This window comes from Bos indicus x Bos taurus, chromosome 16 (genome assembly GCF_003369695.1).
Source record: "Bos indicus x Bos taurus breed Angus x Brahman F1 hybrid chromosome 16, Bos_hybrid_MaternalHap_v2.0, whole genome shotgun sequence".
In the NCBI taxonomy this organism is placed as follows: Eukaryota; Metazoa; Chordata; class Mammalia; order Artiodactyla; family Bovidae; genus Bos; species Bos indicus x Bos taurus.
The window spans coordinates 714118-726480 of NC_040091.1; the positions used below are offsets into that span (position 1 = coordinate 714118).

The 12363-nt window shown below is 49.6% G+C and overlaps 1 protein-coding gene across 6 annotated transcripts in view; it reads left to right on the forward strand.

Moving 5' to 3' along the window:
- The first annotated feature begins 1187 nt into the window (after positions 1–1187).
- ADORA1 (adenosine A1 receptor) overlaps positions 1188–12363 on the forward strand; it is a 41547-nt gene continuing 30371 nt past the window's right edge. Inside the window, exons 1-2 of one of the 6 annotated variants that reach the window (XM_027564166.1) lie at positions 1188–1385; positions 2209–2641. In XM_027564166.1, the coding sequence (XP_027419967.1) occupies positions 2301–2641 (341 nt within the window). In that variant the 5' untranslated portion in view covers positions 1188–1385; positions 2209–2300. Of the gene's footprint in view, positions 1386–1644; positions 2642–12363 lie in introns of those variants that run through there. The other 5 variants (XM_027564167.1, XM_027564168.1, XM_027564169.1 and 2 more) reach the window with 5 other exon arrangements.

Here is a 12363-nt window from a genome sequence, read left to right on the forward strand (position 1 = left end):
ACGGCAGTTTTAGTAGGCACCCACCTCGCAACAGAACCCCTCTCTTGACATCCTGAAACCCAAGAAGAGTGCAGTGACCTCAGGGACTTGGGTGTGGCCAGGTGGCATTGGGCTCCCCCCACTTGACTCTTTGCCCTTTCAGAGCTCTTTTCCAATATCCATGAGCAAGGACTTCTCAGGTCAGGATCTTTGTAAGGCACCCGGTCTGAGTGAGCATCTTCCTTGGGGTGGTCCTGAGGCAGTACCAGTGGCCCACCTAAACTGAAACTGTGGCAGGAGATTGCCAAGAGAGGGGTCCGGATGGAGGAGAGTGGAGAGAGCACTGTGCGGGGAGTCAGCAGCCTGGCTTCTTGCTCCAGTTCTATTAGGACTCGCTATGGTAACTTACAAAAGTCTCTTCCTTCCACTGGCCGGCTTCTTTATCAATAACACGTGGACATTGGACTGGATACCCATGGTTTACGTACTGTGCTATGAAGAGGGAGATAGAGAAAAGAAACGAGGCACAAGAGGAGGTGGCACTGATGGAAATGACCTTGTGAAGCCAGGTCACTTGTCTGCATCTCGGTGCCCTCATCTGAAAAATGGGAATTGCTAATAGATGAAAAGGTGTTCTGAAAGATAGAGGTAAAGCGAACGTGTTGACTCAGGATAGAGCCTTCAAAGCAACGTGTGCTGGAAGAACATTCAGTCAGTTCAGTCACTCAGTCCTGTCCAACTCTTTGCGACCCCATGAATCGCAGCAGGCCAGGCCTCCCTGTCCATCACCACCTCTCGGAGTTCACCCAAACCCAGGTCCATCGAGTCGGTGATGCCATCCAGCCATCTCATCCTCTGTCGTCCCCTTCTCCTCCTGCCCCCAATCCCTCCCAGCATCAGAGTCTTTTCCAATGAGTCAACTGGAAGAACATTAGCGCCTAAGAAAATGCAGGGGCTGGTTTCATGGGAAAGGAGGGTTTCAGCTCTGAGGGGTAGGAGAGTGTGCCAGGGCTTCCAACTGACTGTTGAGGCAAATGGAGAAGGGGCGTCCTAGAGACTCGCAGGTGCCATGCCCTGCTGTGACCTGGATTCGCACATCAGACCCTACGGAAAGGTCTTCTCTCACTCGGAATCACGGCCTTTGTTTAGAGGAGGGGATGAGGGAGGAGACAGAGGCCCAGGAGGGAGGGGCCGGGGCCGCCCCCGCCGCTCCGGCTGTGCGGAGCCCGGCAGCCTCGCTCCCGCGCCGGGCGACGGAGGCGCCGGGCGCCAGAGTTGAGTCTCAGCCAGTTTACTCTCCCTCTGGATTCTTCAAGCATCCCTGGAGCGAGCGACTGCGCACGGCGTGGAGGTAGGAGGGCGCTTGGACGGAGCCGTTCAGGTGGCTCGGAGCTCTGCCAGCTTTGGTAAGTCTGTACCTCGTTCGCCTGCCGGTCATCCCCAGTGGGGATGAAGGAAAGGGCTGACAGGGACTCCTAGAATCCCCCCCACCCCGGGACCGAATGTTTACGAGGGTCCCTGGCAGAGCCGGACCGGGATTGGGGACAGCTAGGAAGCAGGAGCCAGCCGTGTCTCAGGTTGGGGGGGGGGGGGGGCGTGGGCTATGGCATGCATGCCCGGCAAAGTGGGAGACGGGGATCCCCGCACCCTGGCCGCTGCTGGGCTCAGTCCTCCACACCCGCGTCTGCCAGACCAGTCCCAGGTGCGAAACTGGGGCGCTACCTCTTTAAAAGCGTCCAGTCTGAGCCTCTGCTGCACCATGTGATTGCTTGAAAGGCAGGGCTGGGAGCCTGGAGGATGGTGAACCGCTGCGCGGAGCCCAGAGCCCAGCCCAGTCTGGCGCAGCCTCTAGCCTCAGGAGGCACCAGGTGCCCAGAACTTTGAGCACCGCCTCTGGGACTCGCTGGCCCCCAGCAGACAGGATGGTGAGCTCCCTGCATCCTGTTCTATGAGCATGGGTAGGTAGAGTCAGGCACCGGGAGCCCTGTGGGTTGTGTGTGTGCTGGGAACTGCCTCACACCTGATAAAAAAAAGCCAGTGGAGGAGTGAGTGCTGCTATTTTAAGTTGTTGAATGGATTCTCTGGGGTTGACAAGGAGAGGGGACAGAGATTAGGCAGAGAAAGGGTTAGCGTATCCCATCGGCTTGGGTAGGCACTAGATGTGCCAAGTGGGGCACATCTCCAAAGGGCAGCTGGAGTTCCAGAGCTGCCTGGCTCCCCTCCCCCCAGGCAGGCCTTCCCACCCTAGGCTTCCGTGACCACAGGTGCTTGCCTCCTGCCCCTTGGCGCCTGTCTGCTGATGTGCCCAGCCTGTGCCCACCATGCCGCCCTCCATCTCGGCCTTCCAGGCCGCATATATTGGCATCGAGGTGCTCATCGCCCTGGTCTCTGTGCCTGGGAACGTGCTGGTGATCTGGGCGGTGAAGGTGAATCAGGCCTTGCGGGATGCCACCTTCTGCTTCATCGTGTCACTGGCAGTGGCTGATGTGGCGGTGGGCGCTCTGGTCATCCCGCTCGCCATCCTCATCAACATTGGGCCGCGGACCTACTTCCACACCTGCCTCAAGGTCGCCTGCCCTGTCCTCATCCTCACTCAGAGCTCCATCCTGGCCCTGCTGGCAATTGCTGTTGACCGCTACCTCCGTGTCAAGATCCCACTCAGGTGAGTTTAGAGCAGCTGCAGGTACCCCATACCGGGAGGCTCGAGGGCCATGTGAAGAGGATAAAAGGTAGAACATAAAACCCCACGTGAGCCGGACTTTCCTTGGGCCGTTATGCCCCAGCTCTCACTCTGCAGCGCCAAGCTGAACTGAAGTTGAAGCAGGAAGGGGCTGGGTGGTTGGAAGAATGTGAACCTAGTAGTGCTTGGGCCCCCAGAGCTGAAGCTGCTGCTGCTCTCCTGATCCGGCCAGGGCACCTGAGGCTGCCTGTCCGGCCCGCGGAGGCGGTGGTGGGGAGGGGCTAGGTGGTGGAGCTGAACTCCACCTGTTTGAGGCAAGTAGAAAGAGCAGAGCAGGTTGCTCGGGTGGGCTGAGGGTGACACACTGCAGACAGGGATGCTGCTTCTCTAGCCAGACCTGGGAAAGCTTCCTAAAGATACTCCATAGCTCTCCTGTTCTCCAGATACCCCTGCGCTAGCCAGCTCCAAGCTCCAGGGCTATCCTGTCGAACCTAAGCAGTCTGTTTACCTCTGCCCAACTCCCACTTACGGAATCTCTGTTGCAGGGAGGAGGAGACAGGCTCTTAATGATCCCGTTCTGTTGTGAAACGGGTGTTTCTCCAGTCACAGCAGAGGTCCTTACGCTGTGTCCAGGCAGCACTAGAGTGGGTGGCCCAATAATGGCCGTCCTCTCACGCAGGTGTCAAGCCCACACTGGGGTTCCTTCCCTGGGCCTGCCAGGCCATAGGCTCATCACCAGGCAGTGCCTGGGCCACCAAGTGCCAGCAAATGCCTGGGCACACTGCCAGTGCTGCCTTGCTGGGACATTCTTGTGAGGCGTGCTTGCCTCCTCCTTAAATCTTCTCACTGGTAGATTCCCTCTCTACTGTGAAGTTCTAGCCATCTTTGTCACCAGCCATCCCTGGAGTAGCTTCCATACCTGGGACATGGGGCCCCTGGCCTCACTTGATAATTTTCCCAAGCAAGCCTAGGCACCCACATTTGTCCTGTTTGTACATTTAATTTTTCAAAGCTTCTTTAATGCGCCATTTTTTCCACCTCTTTTCAACATGATTCTGTGAGGGAGGTGAAGTGGAACCTGGTCAAGGGGAAACAGATCCAGAGGCTCTCCTGGGGCTGGCTGGGAACGCAGCCTTAATCCCACAGCCTCCCTTCCTTCCTGACCCCCCGTGTCCTGCCCCTCCATGCCGTGCTCTCTGCCTTGCTTACCCCCCTCACAACACCCGAGTTTTCTAGGAAAGGTGAAGACTGCTGCTCAAGCAAGAGGGGAAGGCGGCCCACAAAGCCTGTGAGCTGAGGGGCCTTCATGCTGTTATCAGCCCCAGGTCACGGCTGGCCTGTGCTGACGAACCTGGTTTCAGTCCATTAGAGTGGTCTGGGCCTCTGAGCCTGGCCATTACAACAAAGTGTTGCCACAATCGGAAAGTCATGCAGATGTGTGAATATAGGAAAGCTGCTTAAGAAATGTGGTCTACTGAGTGGGTGCCAAGGTGAGACAAAGGCCTGGCCGTGATGTAACAGTGATCACAGACTCACAGAATGTGCCCAACTTGTCCTGTGGGGGTGGGGATGGCTGTGCTGGCAGGAACTGCAGGCTCATTCCTGCAGAAGGCAGCTTCTGCCACTCCTTGCTTCAGCCTTGGGGCGGCGGATGGCGGCGGGGGAGGTGGTGGTCTTTAGGGGCTATCATTGGAGAGCCAAAGCAGAGGCTTTGGCGTAGAGGCTAAGACTGCAGGCCTGGGTTCAAATCCTTGCTATGAATTCCTAGCTTTATGACTTTAAGAAAGTCACTTATTCACCTCCTTCATTTTTAATTTCCATGTCAATAAAAGGAGACATTAATAATAGTACCTTCCTTCTAGGGTGCTTGGAAGAATATAATAAATTCCTACATATAAAGCACTTAGTACTGTATTATACAATTAGCATTATATGCAGTCCTTAAGTGGTAGGTTTATTTTGTTGCTTTATTATCATTATTAACATATGGGTCTGAATAGGCAAGCCCTGTACTCCCACGCCCCACACGCTCAGCTCTTATATAATAACACATATGCCCATACACACATGTGCACACACACATGTGCACACACACAACACACCACATTCCCCGGGAGGTGTCAAACTACTACGAAACTATATTTATACATGTTTCTTCTCCCTTGCTAGATTGTCATGCCTCAAGGGCAGCAACCTAGCAGTGACCACATTTTGTTAATTCTTAACAGATTCTCTAAAATGCCTAGCATAGTGTCTGGCACATAGCAAATGTCTACTCAATGAAAGTCAATTGAATTGGATGAGTGTTCAGAGTCACACGGTGAAGCCTCAGGCAGGCCTCCCAGGGGTCTGACCTCTAACCATCCTGCTGTGGCCTGTCTTCCTGGCTTCCCACCTCAGGATCAGGACCACAGCTGCCCATACCAGCTCAGGCAGCTGCTTCAGAGCCACGTATCAATAGTGCCTGCGAGAAAAAGGCTGCCAGGCCTGGCTTCCAAAGCTGGGATCCCAGAGGCTGGGCTGAAGTGACAGACTCCTCCAGGTCCTTGCTGGTCACTGCCCGGGTCCCTCCTGCAGGAGGAACAGCATGCACGGCTCCACTCTGGGCAGCTGGAGTCAGCAGGCTACCGGGCTGGGAGAATACCTCTCAGCCAGAGGCCCCCACGTACCTGATTGCTTGCCCTGACAAGCCAGTCCGAGGCGGATGGGACCCTGGGAGCCAGGGAGTAGCATTGCCTAAACATTGGTGAAGTATGTATGGGGCATTCAGTGACAGGAATTAGCTGGACCCCTTACTAAGCAAGGCATGATTGGACCGGTCAACCACAACTTTTATTTCTTTCCATTTGGAAGTAACAACAATTTTAAAAAGTTTAAATTGTTGGTTCATCAATAACCTGTGGTTATTTACATGTATTTTACGGGTTATTTGTGTAGTACCTCCACATGTTTGGCAATGGACACCCTATCCCTCTCATTTCCTGCTTCTAGGGAACCCCTGGATTTTCTTGGTGGCACTGTGTCATCTTGATACCTACACCAGGGGCTTGTTATGGTGAGGAGTGCCACTCCCCAACCACCAAAGCCCTGTCTGTGGAAAGGGGATCTGAGCACGATCTGTCTGTCATCTGGGTTGGTGTGGGGGGAAGGGGTAATGGGCATTTGGGAGTAAGAAATACATGAGTTTGAACCTTGCTGTGTTACAAACTAGCTGTGCAACCTTTAATAAGCTATTTGATCTCTCTGAGCCTCCTCTTTGCCACCCCGCCCCTTGCTACCTGCATTCTGGATTTGAGGTCTCTGAGGTTCCTTTCACCTCTGACTTTCTATGGTTATTTCTCATCATGACTCCTGCCAATACTCTGTTGAAATCCTAGGAAAATTGTGTTGTGTTTTTTAGCTCCTAGTGGTGATGAGCTACACATAGTACTATATTTGTGTGTGTGTGTGTGTGTGTGTGTGCGTGCGCGTGTGTGCGTGCACTCAACCACTCAGTCATGTCCAACTCTTTGCTGCCCCATGAACTGCAGCCTGCCTGGCTCCTCTGTCCATGGAATTTTTCAGGCAAGAATACTGAAGCAGGTTGCCATTTTCCCCTCCAAGGGATCTTCCCAACCCAAGGATTGAACCCGCATCTCCTGCATTGGCAGGCAGATTCTTTACCACCGGCCCCCTGTGAAGTAGTCATATTTTTTTTATTATTATTAAATGAGATAAAGCATAATGCTCATAGTTTCTTGCTGGTAGAGATTATTATCCCCATTCTAGATACTTCTATAGATAAACTAAAGTCTAAAGCTCAGAACATTTCAGTAATTTGCTCAAATATCTTATCAGGAGCAGAGAGAGGATTTGAATCCAGGCCTAGTGCATGCATGCATGCATGCTAAATTGCTTCAGTTGTGTCCAACTCTTTGTGACCCTATGGACTGTAACCCACCAGGCTCCTCTGTCCATGGGATTCTCCAGGCAAGAATACTGGAATGGGTTGCCATTTCCTCCTCTAGGGGATCTTCCTGACCCAGTGATCCACATTTTGTCTGTTATATCTCCTTCATTAGCAGGCCAATTCTTTACCACTAGCACGACCTGGGAAGCCCTTAACTAGTGAGCCCATGTGTATTTTGAATCAGCCTCTAGAAGCTATAGGATTTAAGGAGGAGTTGCCTCCAGGCTGTCAGTGGGGGTGATTTTGCTCCTCTTATTTTTACCATGGACTCTACACTCTGCTCCAGCCCATGCTTGACGGCTCTCTCTCCCTCCTCACCTTTTCTCCAGTGGGCATTTGAGCCTCTGGCAGCCCTGCCTCTGTCCACAGCTGGAGGCCTGCCCAACTGGGCTGCTGACCAGGGAAGTACAGCAGAGTGTGGGGGAGGCCAGATTACTGGACCAGAGCTCTGACAGGGAAAGAAATTTGATAGATTAAGGTATGTTTGCTCTTAGGCATCAATTTAGGCAACCCCAACTCTCCAGCTACCCTGGGCTTTTCTGGACAGGTTAAGTGCCTCCTGTTCTTGAACCAGCAGGCGCTCATCTGTGGCCTCAGGGTCCCAGAATAATTGCTCTTCCGTGGTGCCATCTGCTTTCAGTAGACATAGGTCACCTCTAGCTCCTCTGTCTAAGGATGGGTTAGTCCTTGGCTTAGAGTGTCTGAGACAGAAGAGGAGTGACAGCAACCCTGAAGCCCAACTCCCTCACATGTGGAGAAGAGGAAACAGAAGCACAGAGTTCCAGCGTTTTCAAGGTCACTCAGCCACAGGCTGTTTTCTCCTCCTCATTCTGACTGTTGTTCCCCAGCCTCTGATGTAAAAGGCAATCATCCTCAAGGACTAGAACAGAGAAATTCAGCCTCTACAGCTTGCCAGCAAATTCACGAGGGGTCTAGAAGGGAAAAGTGATGGAGAGATGTCAGCTTTGTGATTAAAAAAGTAGTGTCTTTGCTTGGACTAGGGATAGCCTTCAGATGGGTTATGTTAAAGATCGTGCTAAGCACTCTGGATTAGATTCAGTGGTGAAAGCTCCCGCTAGCTGGCATTGGAATGGCATCTAGGAAGCCTCCAAGTGCTTTAGGAGCAAGATACCCTTGTGGAAATGCTGCTTGGAAGCAAGGGAACAGCCAAGAAACCGTCTGGATAACCCCTCTACCCAGAGATCATGGGGTAGAGTTTTAGAGGCTGTGCCCTGACATTTTATATTTATTTCCAAGCATAAAAGCAATCCATATTTATTGTAAAATTTTTGAGAAATATAGAAAAGAATAAAGATGATAAAATGTTAGTAGCTCAGTCATGTCTGACTCTTTGTGACTGTAGCCCACCAGGCTCCTCTGTCCATGGAGTCCTCTGGGCAAGGATACTGGAGTGGGTAACCATTCCCTCCTCCAGGGGATCTTCTTAACCCAAGGATCAAACCTGGGTCTCCCACATTGTGGACAGATTCTTTACCATCTGAGCCACTCAGGTCTCCAAAATTACCAGTAATTCTGCCACCTGCACATGACTACTGTTAACTTTCTGGTGTTCCAGAAAATTTTCCCACATAGATGATAGATGGATAGATAGATAATTATGTTTTTATGTAGTTGAGTACATCAATGATTTTTATATCCTATTTTATTCACTTAATGTTATAAGCATTTCCCCATCAATAAAAATATTTTCTAAGGATTTGTATAATGATATAATATTGAATTGGCTTTTTACTCATCTTTTAGGTTTTAGCTAAAGCAGCACCTTCATAGAGAGGCCTTCTCTGACCCCCTCCTCAGCTAACCCAGTTTCATTTCCTCTGTTATTTACTTAGGTTGGATATATTTCTCCTTCCCATCTCTCCTGGCCCAGGTAGTTCTTTCTGGATTTAGTAAGCACCGAAAGGGCAGGAATACATCTGCTCACATACTGATGTCTATCCCATGCCTGGCACAGAATAGCCATGCTGTAAACATTTTTAAATAAATGATTATCACATTTTGTTGATTCATTCTTATAATTTTGACTTTTTAGATTATTACTGATTTTTAAATTTTTACAAATGACACTGCAGTGATATCCACAGTTCACATTGTTTGTAGGATCAGGGCCAAGCCTAGAACTCTGGATTGTGCCTCCTAGTAAATGGCACAGCTTCTACCTGTAAGAGATTTTACAATTTAAATATTCCCCAACTCCTTGTCCTCCTACTCTCCCTGCTCCTCCTGCCCAGTTTCATGAAAACTGCAAATCTCCATAGCTGCATGTGGCATTTCTCTGCTCACTTGCCCTTCTGGGCTAGGTAGAGCAGGAATGACTGGGCCCCAAGGCCAGTCCACAGGAGGCCTGGGCATCCTGTTTCTTTGTGTCTTGGTCAGGAGAGCACCCCCTAGAGGAGAGGGGCTTGGAGTATGGTACTTCCTGGTTGGCCTCATTTGGCAGGGTGGGCACAGGACAGAGAGGAAGAAGGGTACCTGACTCCTTGAACTGCATGAATCACCTCTTTAGCCTCAGTCTCTTAACTCAAGCCCAGAGGAGGCTATCAGCTGCTGCAGAAGAAAGAAAAGGCTAGCAGCTGAAGGTGGGGTGGGATACAGAGGAAAGACAGGTAGGTGGGCCTTGGTATTCGTATCTCCTTGGAAATACTGGCTTGGGGGTGGGCAGACAGAGTGGGGAAGCTGGCAATGGACTTCCCTGACCCCTTCCCCAAAAAAGGAGATCAGACATCTTATCTTGCAATGTTCTCACCTTGGAATTTTTTTTCTTTAGCAGGATCGCAGGGAGCTGTTCAGTTAGGGAGCTGGTTATATCTATTTGTCTATTTCATAAACATACTTTTTTGTACTGACCATTTATTGGGTACTTTGTGGGGCCTGGGGATACAGAGATGGGTGGGTTGGATTGGTCTCTATCTCTGTCTGGGGGTGCTTAGATGCTGCTGAAGTTGTGGATTCCTATATGCCAAGGTGGCCAAGTAGAAAATCCCAACCTGTCTATGGTGGGAGTAGGGGTAGCTGGAGAGCTGGAATCCAGCCCCTGACCCTTTGCAGTGCTTGGGCTGGTTGTCTGGGCCTGACTCCACATCCACTCTCTGTAGCCCTGGTCATGGTAGAGAGGGCCTTTGGGACTATCTTCCTACCACCTGCTTTCAGAACTCTGTTCTTCAGGAGAGGAGGGTAACTGATTTGTTAACCCTAATTTGTCTCCACTATGGTCAGAGGTTCATGACATTGTACAGTAGACAGGGATCAAGACCATCCCCATGGAAAAGAAATGCAAAAAAGCAAAATGGCTGTCTGAGGAGGCCTTACAAATAGCTGTGAAAAGAAGAGAAGCGAAAAGCAAAGGAAAAAAGGAAAGATATAAGCATCTGAATGCAGAGTTCCAAAGAATAGCAAGAAGAGATAAGAAAGCCTTCCTCAGTGATCAATGCAAAGAAATAGAGGAAAAAACAGAATGGGAAAGACTAGAGATGTCTTCAAGAAAATTAGAGACACCAAGGGAACATTTCATGTGAAGATGGGCTCAATAAAGGACAGAAATGGTATGGACCTAACAGAAGAAGAAGATATTAAGAAGAGGTGGCAAGAATATACAGAAAAACTGTACAAAAAGGATCTTCACGACCCAGATAATCCTGATGGTGTGATCACTCACCTAGAGCCAGATATCCTGGAATGTGAAGTCAAGTGGGCCTCAGAAAGCATCACTACAAACAAAGCCAGTGGAGGTGATGGAATTCCAGTTGAACTATTTCAAATCCTGAAAGATGATGCTATGAAAGTGCTGCACTCAATATGCCAGCAAATTTGGAAAACTCAGCAGTGGCCACAGGACTGGAAAAGGTCAGTTTTCATTCCAATCCCAAAGAAAGGCAATGCCAAAGAACGCTCAAACTACCACACAATTGCACTCATCTCACATGCTAGTAAAGTAATGCTCAAAATTCTCCAAGCCAGGCTTCAGCAATATGTGAACCGTGAACCTCCAGATGTTCAAGCTGGTTTTAGAAAAGGCAGAGGAACCAGAGATCAGATTGCCAACATCTGCTGGATCATCAAAAAAGCAAGAGAGTTCCAGAAAAATATCTATTTCTGCTTTATTGACTATGCCAAAGCCCTTGACTGTGTGGATCACAATAAACTGTGGAAAATTCTGAAAGAGATGGGAATACCAGACCCCCTGACCTGCCTTTTGAGAAACCTATATGCAGGTCAGGAAGCAACAGTTAGAACTGGACATGGAACATCAGACTGGTTCCAACTAGGAAAAGGAGTACGTCAAGGCTATATATTGTCACCCTGCTTATTTAACTTCTATGCAGAGTACATCATGAGAAACCCTGGGCTGGAAGAAGCACAAGCTGGAATCAAGATTGCCAGGAGAAATATCAATAACCTCAGATATGCAGATGACACCACCCTCATGGCAGAAAGTGAAGAGGAACTAAAAAGCCTCTTGCTGAAAGTGAAAGAGGAGAGTGAAAACATTGGCTTAAAGCTCAACATTCAGATAATGAAGATCGTGGCATCTGGTCCCATCACTTCATGGGAAATAGATGGGGAAACAGTGTCAGACTTTATTTTGGGGGACTCCAAAATCACTGCAGATGGTGATTGCAGCCATGAAATTAAAAGACGCTTACTCCTTGGAAGAAAAGTTATGACCAACCTAGACAGCATATTAAAAAGCAGAGACATTACTTTGCCAACAAAGGTCCATCTAGTCAAGGCTATGGTTTTTCCAGTGGTCCTGTATGGTTGTGAGAGTTGGACTGTGAAGAAAGCTGAGCACTGAAGAACTGATGCTTTTGAACTGTAGTGTTGGAGAAGACTCTTGAGAGTCCCTTGGACTGCAAGGAGATCCAACCAGTCCATTCTGAAGGAGATCAGTCCTGGGATTTCTTTGGAAGGACTGATGCTAAAGCTGAAACTCCAGTACTTTGGCCACCTCATGCAAAGAGTTGACTCATTGGAAAAGACTCTGATGCTGGGACGGATTGGGGCCAGGAGGAGAAGGGGACGACAGAGGATGAGATGGCTGGATGGCATCACTGATTCAATGGACGTGAGTCTGAGTGAACTCTGGGAGTTGGTGATGGACAGGGGGGCCTGGCGTGCTGTGATTCATGGGGTGGCAAAGAGTTGGACGCAACGGAGCAACTGAACTGAACTGAATTTGTCTCCACACAGGGCCCTAATTTAGAGATATCTGTTCATTCATTCATAGGAGGCATCCTATGTGCCAGGCATTTTTATGGACACTTGAAATACATTCATTAATAGAACAAAGATTTTCATGGAGCTTGCAGGCTAGTTGGGTTGGTAGACAGATGCTAAATAAAAAACATAAAACCTAATATGTAGAGTGTTAGAAGGTAAAACATAGGGAGCCCAGCCTGGCACTCTGTTACAACCTAGAGGGGTGGGATGGAGTGAGGGAGGGAGGCTTAAGAGGGAGGGGATGTGTATAGAATTATGGCTGATTCACATTGTTGTATGGCAGAAACCAACACAACACTGTAAAGCAATTTTCCTCCAATTAAAACAGAAAAAAGAGCAGGGCAAATGAAATTGGAAATGCCAGGATAGGGGCTGGCGGGCTGGGGGTGGTGGTGGTGGTGTTGGTTTTGCAATTATTAATGGAGTGATAATTGAGACTTTCTTGAGAAGATGCTGTTTGAGCACAAACTTGGGGATGAGGAACTCTGCCATGCAGATATTGGGAGAATAATCC